The sequence below is a fragment of the Copidosoma floridanum genome, unplaced genomic scaffold (genome assembly GCF_036245765.1).
Source record: "Copidosoma floridanum isolate Cflo_tuat_1 unplaced genomic scaffold, Cflo_Japanese_pri ptg000019l, whole genome shotgun sequence".
NCBI lineage: Eukaryota > Metazoa > Arthropoda > Insecta > Hymenoptera > Encyrtidae > Copidosoma > Copidosoma floridanum.
In genome coordinates this window covers 14,584,721-14,603,463 of record NW_028321896.1, presented here as the reverse complement: position 1 = coordinate 14,603,463, position 18,743 = coordinate 14,584,721, and the positions used below count along the sequence as shown (strand labels likewise).

General features: G+C 35.5%; 2 protein-coding genes across 2 annotated transcripts; both read right to left on the bottom strand.

Annotated features, from left to right (window-relative positions):
• Positions 1 to 130: 130 nt before the first annotated feature.
• LOC106636555 (sodium/potassium-transporting ATPase subunit beta-2-like) lies at positions 131 to 10,930 on the bottom strand. Its single transcript, XM_014348955.2, has 7 exons — positions 10,515 to 10,930; positions 4,775 to 4,915; positions 3,431 to 3,544; positions 3,144 to 3,325; positions 1,640 to 1,750; positions 1,327 to 1,495; positions 131 to 1,192 (listed from the first exon to the last, which is right to left on the bottom strand). The coding sequence occupies exons 1-7, from the start codon at positions 10,657 to 10,659 to the stop codon at positions 1,080 to 1,082; spliced, it is 975 nt and encodes a 324-aa protein (XP_014204441.2). The 5' UTR covers positions 10,660 to 10,930; the 3' UTR covers positions 131 to 1,079.
• A 3,252-nt stretch (positions 10,931 to 14,182) lies between these two features.
• On the bottom strand, positions 14,183 to 18,103 carry LOC106636493 (sodium/potassium-transporting ATPase subunit beta-like). The gene is made up of 7 exons (XM_014348891.2): positions 17,956 to 18,103; positions 17,167 to 17,358; positions 16,959 to 17,078; positions 16,720 to 16,895; positions 16,549 to 16,644; positions 15,593 to 15,758; positions 14,183 to 14,358 (listed from the first exon to the last, which is right to left on the bottom strand). The coding sequence occupies exons 1-7, from the start codon at positions 18,101 to 18,103 to the stop codon at positions 14,252 to 14,254; spliced, it is 1,005 nt and encodes a 334-aa protein (XP_014204377.2). The 3' UTR covers positions 14,183 to 14,251.
• Between the last annotated feature and the right edge of the window lie 640 nt (positions 18,104 to 18,743).

Genomic DNA, 18,743 nt, shown 5'->3' with positions numbered 1-18,743 from the left:
TGATGGTGCAAGAAAGTACAATGAACATTGGAATTACTTCACAAACAATTTTAACTATTCAAAAGCATCCGTATCCGAAAGTACATATTTTTTAAGAAAAAAAAAAAAAAACAATTTATCTATTTATTTATTTATAAACGCAATTTATATTCCAAAAAAATATGTAAGTAGACACAAACAAAAAACGTCACTGATTCGGAAAATTCAAGAGAACCGAAATATTTAAAAATATTTTTATGACCGCAAGAGTTTTAATCATTAATATAATAATTTTCTTTATAAGATTTTACAAACTAGTTTTCCAAATAAATATAATCTAACATAAATCCGGCAATAGAGACATCTTTTTTGAAAGTTGATTTCCAAAAAAAAATGCAAGAAATGAAATTGCTCAAAAACCATATCAAAGTTTATTAATGTATTCGAGCATATATTGAAATGATAAGTCCAACATTCGCATGTATGAAAATAGAAATTTTCCATGGGTGCAAAAAAGGTATGAAAACTATTGGATCGTTGTCGTCAGGGTCAAATTTATGTCCAAAGGAACGGGTGAAAAAAAAAAAATTCTCTAGTCGATAAAAGTCGAAACGAAGCATTTGCAAAAATTTCCTTAGGATCTACTTATATACAAACATGATAAAACACATACAATTACATGTACACTTGTGCAATAAAAATATCACAAAAATACGTTTTTCACATTAGAAAATTATTTTTTTTTTTTTCTTACAAATGCTCAAAAATCCAATGAATTGACGTTTAACATCGTTGCAGGACGCCACCTAATATCTCGTTTTACCGTACAGTGACACTGATTATCATACTGTACTCAAAAATGAATTTTCAGTAAAAAATTTCGCCAAATTGACGCAGTTGGTAAGACAAAAGGACAATATCAAAGATATATATGTGTATATATATATATGTATAAATAAACACGGGTGTCAGCAATCAATGCCGTTGTTGTGTTTATTCGATGGTAGCTGACGAAAGTGTGTGCATAGGCACTGAAGCAAAAGTGGACACTTGTTTATTTTATTCTTCAACCGCAGAATCTGTGACAGTATTGATTGCTGTTATTCCTTTATCAGCAGCTCGAAATGAACCGAACCGACCTTCTCTCCCCGGTGCGAGGAGTATTTAATGTTTTTAGCCCAAGCCTTGCACTCGACGTTTATAGTCACGTTTACTGAAAGCCAAAACATATATAAATATGTACAGATATTTTGGAAGTCAAGTACAATTATAATTAAAAAAAAAAAAAATTAATTCAGTTTCATATAATTATTAAATACTGATGATTAGGTAAATTAGATGACTTACTTTTAGGTCGCGTGAATCGAACAGCTACGACTGGACTTAGGTAATCTGGTGCATTTTCGTACGGGTAGTAGTAACCGGGGAAGCCTTGGTAGGGGTAATACTCCAGACGGCCCATATTTGAAATGTCGGTCGGACTTTCACCGTTGCACGACACCCAGATGGTATTTAACTGTGAATTTTAATTAAAAGTTAGTTTAGTTATTAAAAATTTATATTAAAAGTAAGGCTGAAGATAACGATGGTTTAATTATAATAAACTTATATAAAATTTACATTATTATTATTAATTTAAATTTTATTTTTTTTTATTTACCCTATCTTTACCAGCTTCTCCAAATCTAAGTATGTAATCTTTAAGGTCCTGCTTCATGCTTTGTGGTAGATCCTTAGGATTATTGTAAAAAATCGGCTTCCAGTCCATTATCTGCAATTCAATACATCGATAGTATCCTATTAAATAGTTATTATGGATTTTACACGGTAATAACTTAAATATTAATATTTTAGCACCGATCAACATAAGAAGTTATTACGAAGAAGAACTACTTTGTTCTTATTGATACAAAATCATCTAAAATTATTCTGAAAAATGTATTAAATAATTACTACAATTATAAATAATTGTACGACCATAAATTGAGGCATAAGTGCCAAAATAGCCAAATTGTACGTAAAATTACTCAACAATACCCAACAAATTATTCAAAAGATACTGATCTCATGTATAAATTAATACTATATGTTATTTTGGACGTTTGCTGCGTCCTTGATAGAAAAAAATATCATTTGTTACACTGATGTATACGAATAATGTACACCGATAACAAAATCTACTACTTATATTAAGTACTTATTCTTATTTTTGTATAAAAAAAAAAAAAAAAAAAAAAAAAAAAAAAAAAAAAAAACACTCTAATCTCCACTCTATTGTTTTTAATCTGTAGGTACGCGGTTCTGAAGAAAGTTCCAATAACCTTGTCAGTATCATGAAGAAGTTCCCTTAGAGCTACAAATTTCCCATACGTATACCCTGACCCTGTAGAAATTCTATTACTAGTCAGCGTAATTATTCAGAGAACTTATAAAATATAACCGCAGTTAACAGAACTAAAAGTACTTATTGTGATTAGAGCCTCGAGACCAATTAATTCAGCCATAAGCCTCACTAAAATGTAGTATCTCCTTAGGATATTGTATCCGCACAACTTTTTCACTCACGTACCTACGTGTCAAAAATAGTAAATAATTTTTTTTTTTAAATGAGCACACTATGGATGCATGATAGCCCATACATGTGACTTTGAGCCATGACTGAGCTATCGAGGCTCTTGATCAGCTAGGACGAGCACGTCAAGTCAACACCTAAATTATTCTACATTTATTAAAATTATTAGGCAATAACTTGATGAGCCATCAATAATTGGATTTCATCATGTGGAAATACATGTATAGTCAAATAAACGCAGGCGAATGTCAAGTGCTGTTAAAAAAAGTACAATTTTAAATAAAACTTTTGAGGTGGTTTTATACATAGTTATGAAGTGACGAATATAGAAAAGAAAAACAGGAGCCATCGAACTATTCGAAATGAACGTGGATGTCGATTCTAGGGGGTTGGAAGAGACGATTACCCGTCGAATAGAAAAGGACGAGGAGACAGTCGTATCGATTTTTTTCCTTCGAACGCGCACACAATGTGTACCCAAGTCTCACAAGAGACAGTCCAGAAATAGAACTAACAAGCGTGACGCATGAACAAGACACAATATGTACGTGTGGGTGCATGTTCGTATATTTATATTTATTTATTTATTTACCCTGTTTAGTTTGATGAAAACGCAGGGCGAGGAATTTCTGTAGCCGTAGTCCATGGCTTTCGAGCAATTTCCGAGCTTCCTTACGTCGACCTCGCACACCTTGCCGGGTTCCATCGGCCTTGAGTAGTTACAGATCATCTGATTGCGGCCTCCGTTCGGCAGCTTCGTCTTGTCCATGTACACTAAAATTTCGTCGTTTCAATGTTGTTGAGAAAAAAAAAATAAATAAATAAATAAATAAATAAATTAAGGTATAAAAAGAAGCAATGATGATTCGTAGGACTTACTTTCGAGAAATTGATCGATACGCGCCGTCCATTCGGCTATGTGCGAATAATTTGACAACGTGTACGAGATTGTGGATCCGTGTTCGAAATTTGGTAGTGGCCTAAAGCCCATACCTGGAAACAAACAATTGTTTTATTTTATTGGGGACATGCTTATGGTGACGGGGAAAAGTTTTTGTAACATAGAAAAGATTCTTCTTTTTTTTTTTTTTTATATTGTAATACACGAATGTACCACTTGTACGCCTGGACATCCACGAGTATAGTGCACCCACCTGTTTGAATAACCGATGCATTTATACCTATATAGTGCGACTTTTTTTTCCTTTATACTCCCTCTCTTTTTCTTTTTGAGTGATATGTCACGCGCGCTCTGCCATGATAATGATTTTTAAGAGATGAGATGTAAAAAAATTGCCCGTAACATCATTTGCTTGATTTTTCACGTATATTATTCTATCCTAAGTCGTGGGTGATAAAAAAAAAGTTGTATTAATTATGGTATCTGACATTTATTATTATTTAAAGTATAAATGTCTGTTATAAAGATAGAAGGGCTCTTTTCTTGAACTTCAAAGACATGTGTACATTTTAAAAAAAGATAACCGAAATATCTGTTATTAACTAATATTATACAAGAGTTCAAGAAAATAATGCTGAGATATGGAAAAAAAAGTTGTTGGCGTACATATAATTATAAGGAAACATATCGTCCGATGCATATCTATGCTCTGGCAAATACTATAGAGCGACTAATATTACAGCAAAAACTAGTGGACTCAGTGTTTCCAACATTTTCATTTAACTAATGCCAGTGGTAGATTTACGTCATAAAATTATTTTTACTCACTGATCTATACCTATTACTTTATACATGATGAAAAATAACAATTAATATTGAATTTCTAGGTAAAATAAAAATGTTTCAAACAATAAATATAAGCGATAATTTTTGTTGCAATAAATACGCATTCTCTGGAGTTTATATTATTATAATTCAATCTCGAATAAGGAATTATAATCTTCTTTGGAGTACAGAGAGTAGTTATAGTTTTTGCCAGAATGCAATAATGCGCCGTAGTAATCACCAGAAGGTTTGATTTATCGCACCAGAACCCGAGTCAAAAATAGTCTTCGTAAGCGTATAGACGAATGAGAAGTGTGTCGAGCGCACATATCATTATTTCTTTCGAAAATTGTGGAGTATTTAATATAAGATGTTTTACTAAAATGTTGAATAATTTTGTTTTATGGTTAAGGTATATTGGTAGTGGTAATACATAGTAGTTTATCATTGGCCATGAACAATTGCGAAAGAGTGTACAAAAAGTTGTATCGCCTTACCAGGATTAGTTCCGATGATGCTGCTATCCAGGGTATATTTAGGCCTGTTCTCGTCTATCGTGACCATCAATCCCATGTAACAAATAGCGCATAGCACAGCTAAAACGCTGTAGAATACCATGTAAAATACAGTAACGATACCTGAAACACGCAACACGTAAATCGGTAAATGCACAATCACGCCTGTGTGATTTTATTAAAACTAAAAGTGATCTTTAAATTTGATGCAAATTTAATTTAGATTTCACATTTTTCAGTGAATATCCGAGGGCAAAAAAAAAAAAAAGAAAGAGAGAGATCACAAGTATGCGTTGACAACTGAATGAGGTGGGTGAAGCTAGAGAGTAAGTAGAAATCTCTCGTACGAAAATACACCGAGAAGCCTATAGGCTTTCTCCGGCCCTTGCTCAGCGTTTTATTAAAGTTACAGTGTTTCTCCACGCAAACGCGAGTTATTTGAAAAATCCATGCAAGAAACCAATAACTCACGAAGAGAAAATTATCTCCGTTTTTCCTTCATCCTGCCTAGGGAATAGCAAAGCGGAAGTTAAAATTATACTTTAGAGACAATGATAGCGAAACGGTTTTAATGCTCGGGCTTCTTGGGATTGTCTACGATCGTGTGCTCGAGATGCGCGCGTTTAACTGGCTAGTTTAATTTATATTGCTTTATATTGCTCGCAAGCGTTATATTATATTTAATGATGTTATTCCACTTTGGATTAACTCAATTAAATTTACTGCTTAGAAGCGGGTTTTTTAATTGAAATAAAAAACTTGATCACATTGCAGATGTCAAATAGTTGATAGTATAAAGTAATTTTTAATTTGGATTTTCCTGAGTCTCATACTTGATAACACACTGGATCAAGTTGTTTTTATAAAAAAAAAAATTACTCCAAGGAAATGAAATTCTTTTGAGTAAGTTTTAAAAACATTTTGCCCACTACAAATAACCAAAATTGATCATTTACAATACCAAGACGTCCTTTTGTGAGTACGTATGAGTGTGAATGTTAATTTAAATCTTTAAAATATATTTTGTTATTTTTAATGTTTGAACAATTTTAATTTTTGTTCGTATTTCAGTGAGGGCTGAATCGATTTTTAAGATTGTTGAAAAATCATGTAATCTTTTATGTAGTGATATTTTAACACTAAATTTCAATGTTACAGCACAAGAGGTAATTTTGGGTTTATTTTATAAATCGAAAAAACATAACAAGTATTTTCAACAAAGTGTTCAAAAAACAGTGGGTAATATGAGAGTCTGAGAAAGTCTCAGGCCAATTAATTTTTAGTTACACACGTTCCTCAAGATAAAATAGATTTTTATGAAGACATACCTATGGTACAAGCATAGCTCCCACATTGCTTGAGTTTTAGAGAAACCTTGTATTTATTAGCATCGAAGTCGTAATGCAAGAGTTTACGAAGGCAATATGTTTTTTTTGTAACTAAGAAGCATAACTGAATACAAAAAAGAAGTAGGAGAAGGAAATATACTAATTTTTAACGTTACTGATGCGTAAGAATAAGAGAGAAGGAAGCTTTTTCATTTTTAATATTTGCCTTTTTTTCTATCGACAATAAAGGAACTTGGATACCGGCTTTTCCCACTGTTCTAATGTATACAATTGTAGCGAGCAAGTTTTTTTAATTACAAGATAGTCACTTGATCGGTCAGCAAATGCGCTTGAAACGACAAAATGTATGTTTCACATTACCACCTTTGATGATAATTATGTGGATGATAAAAATCACAGTCAATATATGATTAATTAAAAAACGAGTTCACTTGATGTCAAAGTCAAAATTTTTGCAGGTTACTATATGGTTGGATTGTGAGTATAAATGATTAAGCATAAGCTTATTGTCTTGTTCCAACTTATTTTACTTTAGTCCTGCAGAGTCGAACACGAAGAGTTGATTTTGTACGCTTACTAAAATATTGATCGCAAACTGGATTTTTCTGGTTTTTCCCTAGGGCTCTTTTAGCCTGTCGCAGTCTGTATTTTGGGGTCTCTGAGTTGAATAGATACACGAGGGTGCGTGTAAGTATATGTAGCACAAAGACTGTGCTGGAATATGTTTCAAAAATGCTTTGTACAAATTAATTACTAATTTCATTTTTTACATGTTAATAATATTATTGTTAATTAAATTGGAACATGTTACAACTCATGTAAAATAATAATAATAATTTAGAGGTTCTTATTGGTTTCAAACAATTTTTATCCCTCACAAAAATGACTATAATGATCTGCTAGGTAGGTTAGGGTGTTTGTACAATTTAAAAAAATTATTAAACGTTAATATTCTGTCAATTAATAACCAAATTATGAGTAGGGATATTATCTACCAGTTTACACAATCGAAAGGAATTTTATTTTATCCGTAATAAATCAAAGACGCAGCCAAAGGAAAATCAATAGATAATGATGCATGCGTTTAGTGCCAGAACTTTTGACTATATTTAATAATAATGATAATAAACAATTGAAGTTATACGTGAACTCTGTTAACATGCATTAACCATTTTTGTTACAGTTATTATGAAAAAAAAAAAAAAAAAAAAATTATCAGTCTCTTCTTAATGTTTAAATAACAATTTTTTCTGCATAAAAATGGAAAGAGTGAAATGAAGCTTTTTAAATGTACATGATAGAGTAAAATAAATACTTTAAACAATGTCCACGTATGTACGGTGCATTAAAACTTCTAATTATTTAATTTGATGAGCTAGGAAGGGCATGTCATTTTCAACATAATTTTTTAAAATATTTTCTTATTAAAAAAAATTTGAGTGGCTAAAATATAAAAAAGTTATTCAAAATTTTTAAAGAATAGGTTTTGTTTTTTATACTATAGTCACGACAAATAACATGTTTTTTAAACTACTTATAGCTTATATCAACAACTTGTTAAAAACTTCAGTTAATATTAATAAATGATATTCATTTACGTCTCGATGGTACGTTAAATACAAATATTTTTTTATTTTCTTAACACTCATAGACAATAGTTATACAGACGTAAAATTAGTAATTAGTAATTCTACAGATTATGATTGTTTTTAGTTTTGCGTCTGATTAAAATATACGTAATTGGGCTATATAAACGTGATTGTTAGTCAAATTTAATCATAATTTCATCAACTTGTAAAGCTTTGTGTCGATTGTATGTAAATTTTTCTTAAAAATGTATCAGAAACATACGTCGTACATCGAGATACGTCTTCAAAAAAAGATTCATCTCTGTTTACAAATGTCATAGGGATATTTTCTGAGTGTGTAATTATGCAATCAGTCCTATCTTCGGATCAGGGATTTCCAAGTCTTATGGTGACCAGTCACGTTACTACTCTGGTTGGCTCTCGCGTGACCGGTCATTATGCTAATTTTGGGATCCCTGCTCCGGATCCCCTCAACCGGTTTAAATGTTTGGGGTATTCAAAAATTTTTCTCTCTCTCCTAGTAAATCAGAGACAACGTTTTTTTTTGCTATTCATGACTTGTTTTGATTTTTTTAATTTCTACAGAGAAGTTTGTGAACCATTTATCTTTGGTCAAAAATGTTATCACTTAAATTTTCATCAGATGTTTTTAACAAAAAGTACTTTCATTTTGAAACAATCATAACTCGTTTTATTCATAAGTTTCCCGAAAAAATATTCACTGACTATTTTCCATAGTTTTTTTACTCACTTTATAACTTTGAATTTGTTTGCCAATATAAATACATATTAAAAATTTTACTGAGTGATGGTCTAGGAAATTGAGTGTTAACAAATGTGAAAGTTAAAAAAACCAATTAATATAATTTTTTTTAAAGTTTAGTATCAATAATATGTCAACTTTATAAGTTGCAATTGATATGTTTTATAAATTACACAATACAAATATTAAAGTCCAATACAATTTTAAAAACAAGTAAAGGAACGACAAATGCTCTACATACATTATCTTCAATGAAATATCCATATCACGAATACATATAATATTCATCTTATCTGTTCATTGACGAGTACTTCGTAGCACCGATAAATTATGACTGTTGATCAATGCATTTAATTTTTTCAACTCATTAGCTTAAAATGAAATCGATTTCAAAAATTCGTATTTCATCGACGTAGTCATTAAAAGCTAAGTATATATCAAACTGGTAAATTATAATCAAAGATAATATTATATCTGATTCAAATGAAATAAGTGTGAAACAGCAGTTGGCAGAGTATTACGCACTGACTTACGTATCATCGATTTTATTGCAATTTGTTTATATTAGTAAAAGTATGAAAACAAGATCATTAACTTTTCTTTATTCATCTCGGTACTCTAACAATTTCTTATCACATCCGGACTGAGAGTTGTTCGAGGAAATGTGGGTGACATTGATGAAGTAATAAATTTAAAAAAAAATGATACGTGGAAAAGATTTTTGTGAAGTATGTACTTATATATATTATCATTGAAAAAACGGGCGAGTACTTTTGTTGAAAGCTGGTGTAAAGTAAATAACCCACGTCACGAGTCTTTGAAGATACATCGACCTACTACACATGATAAAATTAGTATTAATAAGATCGTACCTAAAAATTAACCTTTTAAATTTTTTATCGAGCTGTATCCTATCATTCATCAAATGATTTTCCGTCATTTAAATTAACCAACTTTTCATGTGGAAATCAATTTATCGATTACTTCCAAGCAATTTTAAGTTCATTATCGCCCGATATAATCGCAAGATCCGAGAGATAACGGTTTGACAGAAAAAGCGTACCTTTGTTCGTTATCTACTTATAAGTGGATTAGAATATACCCTGTAACATACTGTCAGCTTCGAAATAAGTCAACGATAACAAAAGTTAAAAATGGAGAGGTTAAGTGAATCGACACAGATAAAAAAAAAAAAAAAAAAATTATTATTGTTTCATTAACACATCTTGAAAGCGCTTACTAAGCAATTATTGTGTATGCTTATCATCATTGAGAAAAGTCAAAACATTGCTGATAAAAAAATAAATAAAAATAATGCCACAGACGCCGTAAATTAAAAAAAAAAAAAACAGAGGCATTGCTCTCTCAACGAGAGGCATAAAAGCAATTAGTGCCGAATGCATCCTATTTTAGATAAGTCGACTGATAGCACAGTGCCAACAGACCGCTTTTATCGCGCAAAGTACGAGGTAGTTGTAGAAACGTCAGAACTTCCTATATTGCGAGCCGCGTAGCTCCCCCCCCCTCGTACACCTTGGTCCGAAATTAATGCCGAAAAATTTTGCTAAAAACCCAACTCGTTTCGAGACAATAAAAAAAGTATGACAATATCACTGCAGAGTCAATGCCCATAATTTTCCAATGTACGCTAAACTAATGAATTTTTCCTTCATAAGTATTATTTTTTTTTAAAAACTTTATCCATCGATTTATTAGATTGAAAATACGTGTAAAAAATCACGGATCGGACGAATGTTTGTCATAGCCACCCGTTACACAGTGCAGGCAACCTTGCCTACTCCTCTTTCTTCGCCGAGCTTTTTCCGCAACCACCGAGCTAATTTTGGCCGGCACGCGCCCGTCATATCATCAAGCGTGCACGGCGCGAGTAACATCGGTGAAAAATAAAATCTCGAGTTTTTGCCCGCAACCCACCACCCCGTATATTCCATATGATGACAAATAAACAATTGATATATATACCTTGTAAAAGAAAAAAAAAAAAAATTGTATAAACCTACCCCATTTTTTTTTGTCGCGCCCTAATAAGGTTTTCTCCTCGGGATTGTATATCGCGTTCTTGAACGCCTGCCACTTGGTCCTGGTGTCCGGTCTGCGGCTGCTAACCTCGTACTCGTCCTTCGTCTCTTTCACCGGCGAGCCCATCTCCTCGCAATGTATATATATATACCTTCACTCGTATATATATATGTATGTTTTTAATTCAACGCGTTATCGGAAGGGGGTGAGCAAAATTTTGACAATTCTCAACTCATTCAACGAGCCGTGTTCGCATACGGCCTGAAAAATTCAACAAATCGCACGATATACCCCTGCACCACTACTATCTCTTCCAAACAGGTGTGGATGTAATATTATTAATGTTATCACTCGGCGCAAGATCGGCGTATCGCTCTAATGCGAGTTTCGTCGGTGAACGCCGAGCGCGTACTGCCTTTGCCGTGCCCGTGCGTATATATACTTACGTACACTCGCGGGGAGAGAAGACCGTGCGTAAATGTGTACACGTATATATATAATATATCGGAAATCGGGAGCTCGTGTACAAACCTACGTGTATATACATATGTACTTACGCTGTCGGTGTGTGCGTGCGGATAGGTTATATATACTTTTGTCAAGAATGTGTGTGTGTGTGTGTGTGTGCGCGCTCACATAAACGTGATATGGGAACCGAAGGGGTACCAGAGGGGAGCGGACGAGTTTCGCTCTCACTCTTGCGAAGGCAAACAAAAACGAAAGCGAGTACTTACGTTATAGATGGATCGGAGCGTGGTTGCCGTGGTGCCGATCGCCGAGTATATGGATGCGTGTATGTGTATTATACGCCACAGGGTGCAGGGGGGGGGGTTCTGATAAAGATGGAAAGCTCGCGCTCGAGGGGGTGAGTTTCGTAGGTGTGTATATCGTGTACGTGTGACCTTGGCTGTACATGTATATTTATTTTGTAGATTGATGGGCGATCGAAATATTCCGTACTTATCGGTGTTGTACGTTACGTATGGCGAATGCCGATTTTTAGACTTGCCTCGATTTCGCGAGGGTTGAAAATGTCTCGACGATCCGGTTAGGTATAAGGTTTTTTTTTTTTTTTTTTTTTTTTTTACTCGCGGCTAAATATACCTCGTCGATCTACAAGACTGTTATTTGTGTATGCATACCGATCACGCGCGCACGACTCAATCGATCTATATATGCCACGCACTTGTGCACTCGCGCGGGTTTTTCATTCGCAGTTAGCGGGGAAATCGGTTTCGGGGACGGGGTTGTTTGATTTAACACGCAAAAAAATCGGTTTTCGAACCGATACCGACCGTACCTACATTTTGGACCAATCCGATTCCCATCGAGAGCAGAATCGTGCGAACAAAAAAAAGTAAAAAAAAAAAAAAACAATTGATTACACGAGTAACACTAACAATCGTGAAAGTGTAATGTGATTCGCGCGAACGAGCCCGCCGGCCCGTAATTGAATGATGTACTTTGTTGGAGGAGAGTAAAAAGAAGAAGAAGGAAAAATTGTATCGAGTTGGCGCACACACGCATGTATCAGCACTTGGGACCCCCCAATAACAACAACAACAACAACAACAACAACAACAACAATGACGATGACAACGAGGAAGAGAGCAAGTACAAGAGAAAGAGAGGCGGAGGAAGCTTCCTTAGCCACATACACGTACTACTATTATGATAAAGACGCGCAAGCGAGTACTTAATTCCGACGATTTATCATGCTATTAATTTATCGCCCCGCAAACTCAACTTTTGTCACACGCGTACTCGGACCAAAGGGTATATACCTACCGTTCGCTGCGCTTCTTTCTCTCATCCTCTATCGCGTAATCTACACAAGAGGTATATGTGTGTGTGTGTACCCCGATTCATTTGGGTCTCCCACAGTATACCTACCGTATATTACTACAAATTACCAAATCAAACGCATTAGCGCGGACATGAACATCTCACGTACACCCACGATGTACATAATAATCGCGTAGGGCCCAAAAGAGAGAGAAAGCCTGTGCGGATGAAATCTGATCCGGAGCGATCCGGATGCAAGATGAATTGATTTGAATTTCAAAGGGACAAAGCCACGCAACTCTGCACGCGTGGGTATACACGCCCTCGGGTGATGTATACCTGCAACTTCATTTTTAAACATAAAATAATATATTCGTACTTACGCGCAGGAAGATATATAGAGAGAGAAATTTAAGTGAAGCAACAGCAGTGTCTCGGTGCGCGATGGCAACGCTGCACTGTAATAGCTTTGCAAAACTAGAGAATGAGAGAGAGAGAGATTTTGCTCCTTTATCGCCCTGCTTCCGTCTCCCCTTATTTATATACTTGTTCCAGCTCCGCGAGTAGTTTATCTCGTGCGCCTTACCTTCGATGGGCCTTGCGAGTTGTTTCTCTACCTGCTTGGGCCCCCTCTATGAGTAGATCGGCCGCTACTTCATTCCCTACAGATGCAGCGTCATCGCCAGTTCTCCGAAGCCGTTTCGGACGTGACAAAGGGGACATTATGTCCGGGATTTTTGCGGTGACCATCCTCGAGGAAGCGACACCTATCGTGTATAACTGCGTCATGGAATTTCATCCGGATGGATGACACTCGCAAAATTTAGATAATGTTTTGTAACAAGTTATACATAAGGATACGTAAGAATGCTTTTGAAAAAACACATTCTTGATGAGCTTTTTTTAAAACACACAGTGCGCACAATGTGATACCCGTAAAAGTGTATCATCCGCGAAATCCACGAAACAGCTGACGGAGTTAATTTTTTCTTTTTTTTTTTCGCTCTCTGATTGCTCTTTTTATTTGCAGCCGGATGATTTTTTTTTCCCCCTGCAGCTTCGCTGTCCGGATTATACCGGGTCGTCGTGGTAATGCGGTGTAATGAACACCCAAGCGCGCGACAATGACCGTTAGATCGAATAACTGAATCCGATTCGTTTGCTTACGGACATTGTTTTTGTTTGTTTGGCTATTTATTGTTTTTTTTTTTTTTTTTTTTCTTTTTTCTTTTACGACTTCTTCTCGTCGTGTTTTGTACGATCTCATATCTCTGAGAGATAACGGATGACAGTTGTTAGCTCCAACAACATCCAATACACCTATTGTCCATGTTCTGTTACAAAGAGATTCGTTTTTATAAATCAATACATCACAAGTACATACAATTGTATGAAAAATTTAAATCAGGTAATATTTCACTTTGGAGTGGTAGAAATTTTCCAATTCCTAGTTATAGACCTTTTTTTTCGAGAAAGTAATAAGGCAAACAATTGTATCCAAGGATCGAACGTAATATTCAATGACGCAGTATAAAAATGCACGATTGACCCTAGTACTTACAACTGTAAAACGGAAATATTTCTACTATTCTTGCACTACTTGGGATTTAGATTTTGTAGCAGAAAACCTTACGTACGTGCTATTCATAGAAAATGAGGATCAACGCATATTATAGATACGTGTGATTTTTTGGTCCATCTTGGAACTACAGGAGAGTACGATACGTATAAATTTGAAAAGCTCCACTGCAAAGTGGATAACTGCCACGAATTTATTTTTAAAGCTAAAAAATCGTACAAATGATGCTGTGCTGTAAAATCGATTGGACGTGACGTTTATTATTAAAGGAAAGTTTAATGGTTTTACTATCGAACAAACAATCATACTCTTTACAAATACAAGGGTATATTACTATCAGCTCGTACAACTGGGTTATCTCCCTCGGTTCTTGATCATCACTCGAAAATTCAAATTGTAACGATTCTCGTTGTCAATATTATGAGCCCACGTCTTGCATTCGATCTTCACCAGGTGGTCCTCTAAAATGAAAGAAAAAAATTACAATAATCATTATCTCCATACTCGGCAAAGATCACAAAAGTTTTTGGATCATCGAATTTCGTTTACTACTTATCTGTGCAATCTATAGTTTAGTTTTAATACAGTAAATAGATGTGCAATTTTTATTTTTTTTTATTTGAAAAAATCACATGGTTCTTAGTTTTGCCTTTATTAATACAAGGTTTATCCGAAGCAACGAGGATAAAGCAGAATGTATAGCTTGTAATGAACAAGTAATTATATACATTGCAAACATTGCAAGTTACATGAATTCCGTTAATCAGTAAGAAGACTGTATCATGCGTACGTAAGTTATTCACTTGCACGATATTTTCAAAGTAAACGGTTGCTAGTTGATTTTTGTTTAAAAATCTATAAAAATACCTGGATTTATATTGTTTTGCAAGATGATATCATCTCAAGTAGTACAAGGAACAAAACCCGGGATGATGAAGAAGAGTTGATACATTTTTTTGAAATTGACAATATTCAAGTACGCGGTAAGACAAAAACTACTTTTTCGTGTCACATTTATCTTCTTTCCATCGTATTTCAACGATTTCTCTTATCAGTCGCTTACAAAAAATGTTACACAAACATATCGTACTATCTTAAAGAAGTTTTTTTACCTAATTATCATACGGCTGAAACGAGAAAAAAAAGCGCCAAACAATGCCTACACGTAGTTCTCCGTTATCCAATACCCATTACGCAATCAAAACTCGCGTCGGTGATTGCTCGAAAAAATAAAAGAACAAAATAAAAGAAAAAGAAAAAAACACATGTCCATATAATGATCATGACCGACTTTTCATTGACATTCTATGTATACCTCTGTTTTTCAATCGATATTTCTGCGTAGAAAAAAGTGACAAAAAAAATTTTGTTGAATCACTCCGAAAACTCGCCACACATTTACGTGTATACGTACACTGTCATATTTTGACTTGTTGGAACTAACCATGCAATGAAAAAAGCTCGCTTAAAGAAAACTCGGTCCCACCTTAAAAAAAAAAAAAAAAGTAACAATTGTAGCACTTGCCTCAGTGCTAGAGCGGTGGCATGAAGAAATAACCCCTCACCAATTTTTCCTATAAACAGCACAGCTAACTATATATTCCGTGGAAACTTATTGGGAAGAAGAAAAAAAAAAAAAAAAAAAAAAAAAAAACAGTACTTACATATACCGCCGATACACACACCCACACCCACCTGTTAGATTTTTGAAGCGCAAGGCAACGACGGGCGACAGGTAGTCCGACTGGCCGGAGTACGGGAAGAATTGAACCGGGAAACCGGATATGGGCAGGTACTCGAGCTCGCCCATCAACTTGGTGTCCTCCTTGCTTTTGCCCTCGCAGGACAGCCACACGTGGAACTAAAGCGGGACCGGTCGATGATTATTAACGCGATGAGAGACTGCTTTATATGTGATGGGCTATGCCAATCGATGAAAGTGTACGTTTTTTTTTTTTGTTTTTTTTTTTTGTTATTGATAAGGGGTGGACTGGGCTATATGTGCGAGGGACGTTGAACTTGCCGGGGTGACCAAAAACACGGGGAACAAGTTACGACGACCACTTTGGGGGGGGGGGGGGTTCCCACGAGCACGAGTCGTCTCTGTATAATTGGTTCTGCGGAGGGTACGAGGTGATTAAGTTCATTTACACTCCGTGGCGTGATTTTTTCCTGTTTTTTCAATATCTAGTCTCTGGACAGGTCTTGGAAAAATTTACTGGCTTCAATTGTTTTTTTAAACAGCAGGTGCCACGTGTTTCTTATTTAATCACCTCTCGTTGCGCACGGGAAAATGGACGTTAGATCATCGTATAGGTTGCAGTTTTGAGCTTTCGCATGATGACCAAGACAACAACTACGAGACATGCTTATTTCAAAAATTTATCAAAGATTTGTCAATTGGCACCCACTTTGACAGGTGCTCACAACACCCGATGTATTTTTTTTTACCAAAGTCTTGTGCTTTTCAATCCTTACATTCTCATGATGAAGTAATAAAAAAAAAGAAGGTTTGCACAAGCTGATGTCAATTCCCATTTATATCCCGAGGTTGAAAATGGATAATTTATAAGTTTTACCTTTGTGATGTACACCTACGTACAGCACGTTGTTAAGTATAATAAAATATAATTAAAGAAACATGGTTGTACTTTGTCGGTGCTTTTCACGACTCTCTGTAGCCTCTCGGGCATGTTCTCGGGTAGGGCTGAGGCTTGGCTGTAAAAAATGGGCACCCAGTCGAACCTCTGTTGATCAGCGAATGTTCATTATGTATAGATGAAAATTGTTACATCTCAAACAAAAAACAAAAAAGCAAAGACCTTGTTGAATTTGATGTAGACGCAAGGCTGTGGCTTCGACTCGTCGTATCCGTAGGGCGCTCTCGAGCACTGGCCCAGAGTCGCGAGATCGAAAAAACAGGACTTGTCGGCACCGCCTTCGCGCAGTACTCTGTCGTTGCAGCGCGGATCGTACCTCGATTTATCGACTTTGTATTCTGCGGCGCAACACAATTACATCACGTCAAACATTTACGTCACTTTGAAATTACACGCTTCACCTGACAGGGTCTCGTTGATGGCCTTGATGTAGTTCCTCGGTTGACCCAACTCGTTCGATTTGTCGATCAGGATGAGCGGAGGATTCGAATCCAGTCCGATGTTTGGTTTGAAAACGATGCCTTTTCCAACAATTCAGATAAAACCACTTTAATGACAATACGTACGTTATACGTACGGATAAAGGAATATATGATGCGATGGATGAACCTGGTCCGCGCATATTGAGCGATGTCATGCGAAAGACCCGCGAGGGTTCCGACCCCGACTTTGACTCCCGTTTGTTGTATTGGAAGTACGGCTTGTCGTGTATCGTCACGTACTTGTAGGTCAGCCACAGCTGCAACCCGGCGAATGAGAACAGCACTCCGTAGAAGCACAGGTAAAATAGTCCTACTTCGACTATTTCGAATTTATGGAACAAAAGAAAAAAAAACTTTAACGGCTAAAAAAAAAAGTTATGTAGCGTCGCTTGGTGCGAGGTTTTTTGTGAAGCAGAGGTCTATAAAGTTTCGAAACAACGGCATTGAGACAAGGGTGGCAGAAGGGTACCTTTTTTGAAGTGGAACTTCATTGTAAGTATCTTGGCGAAAAAGAGAAAAATAAGGGTTCGAGGCTTTGCTTCTTCATTTATAACCGGCCATCGCTCTTATCTCGGCCCGTGCCGTTAAGAAGGGTATTTTTTTGAAGTGGAACTTCATTGCAATTATCTTGGCGAAAAAGAGAAAACAAATAAGGGTTCTAGGCTTTGCTTCTTCATTTATAACCGGCCATCGCTCTTATCTCGACCTATTGCGGTTTAATGAAGGAAAAGATTACACGGGTTTATAGGGGCTAGATGTACGGGTGGGTCAAGCTTGTATACGGAAGAATTAGCTAATAGAGTGTACAGGACACGCGCGCTGCTTCGATCGAATCAGGGCTTTTTATTTATTTGTTTAGTTAAGAGAAAAAACGCAACGGTAAATCGAGGTGTGGTGTCGATAAAATCGGACTAACCCCATTCTCTGGCTGTTCGGTCGAGGATTGCTTTCCTCTCGGGGTCCCAGACGAAGAGCTTGAAGTTTTGGAGCACACCAAGATCGGGTTTGGGCTTCCTTGCCCTGAAGTAGTTATCGTCGTGCCTTATGGCCGGAAGGCTGTTCATTGTTGGGCAATAAATTCCACCGACGCAAATCTCGACAAGCCACTACGTGTATGCTATTGGGTTAACAATTGTTGTGTGCAGCAAACTTCAAGTAAAGATGATAATTCGCCGAATTTTTGTGCTTTTGAGAATTTTTTTCTGAACATTTATAATGTACTTAACAAGCTTTTGAATAATGAAAAATTTGCAGTTTTCACAACATTTATGGATGGCTGATAAAATATGGACTATACCATCGGATGTTTACCGCAGTACTAAACTTACTGCCAACAGATTGCGCTACTTACAACTTTTTTTAAAATATTTATTTTAACGTAAAGCTGGTTTAATTGAACAAATTGGAAGTCGATAAAAGACTAATAGGTATACTTACTTTCATGAGTTCAATGGCTAAATCGTTGAACATCAATAAATAATAATAATTAGCTTATGACCTAAGGTAAAAGTAACGATAAGGAAATAAATTGAATAGAATTAAAATCACAATTTTAATAACACTAGAGAATATTTATTGTTAATACATAATAAAAAAAACTCTGATACTCAAAATCATGTGGGTTTGTTTAGATTTTAAAATTTTGCGCCATTGTACAGCGCCACCTGGCGGAGCTTTTTCACACTACTAACCTACCCTACACTA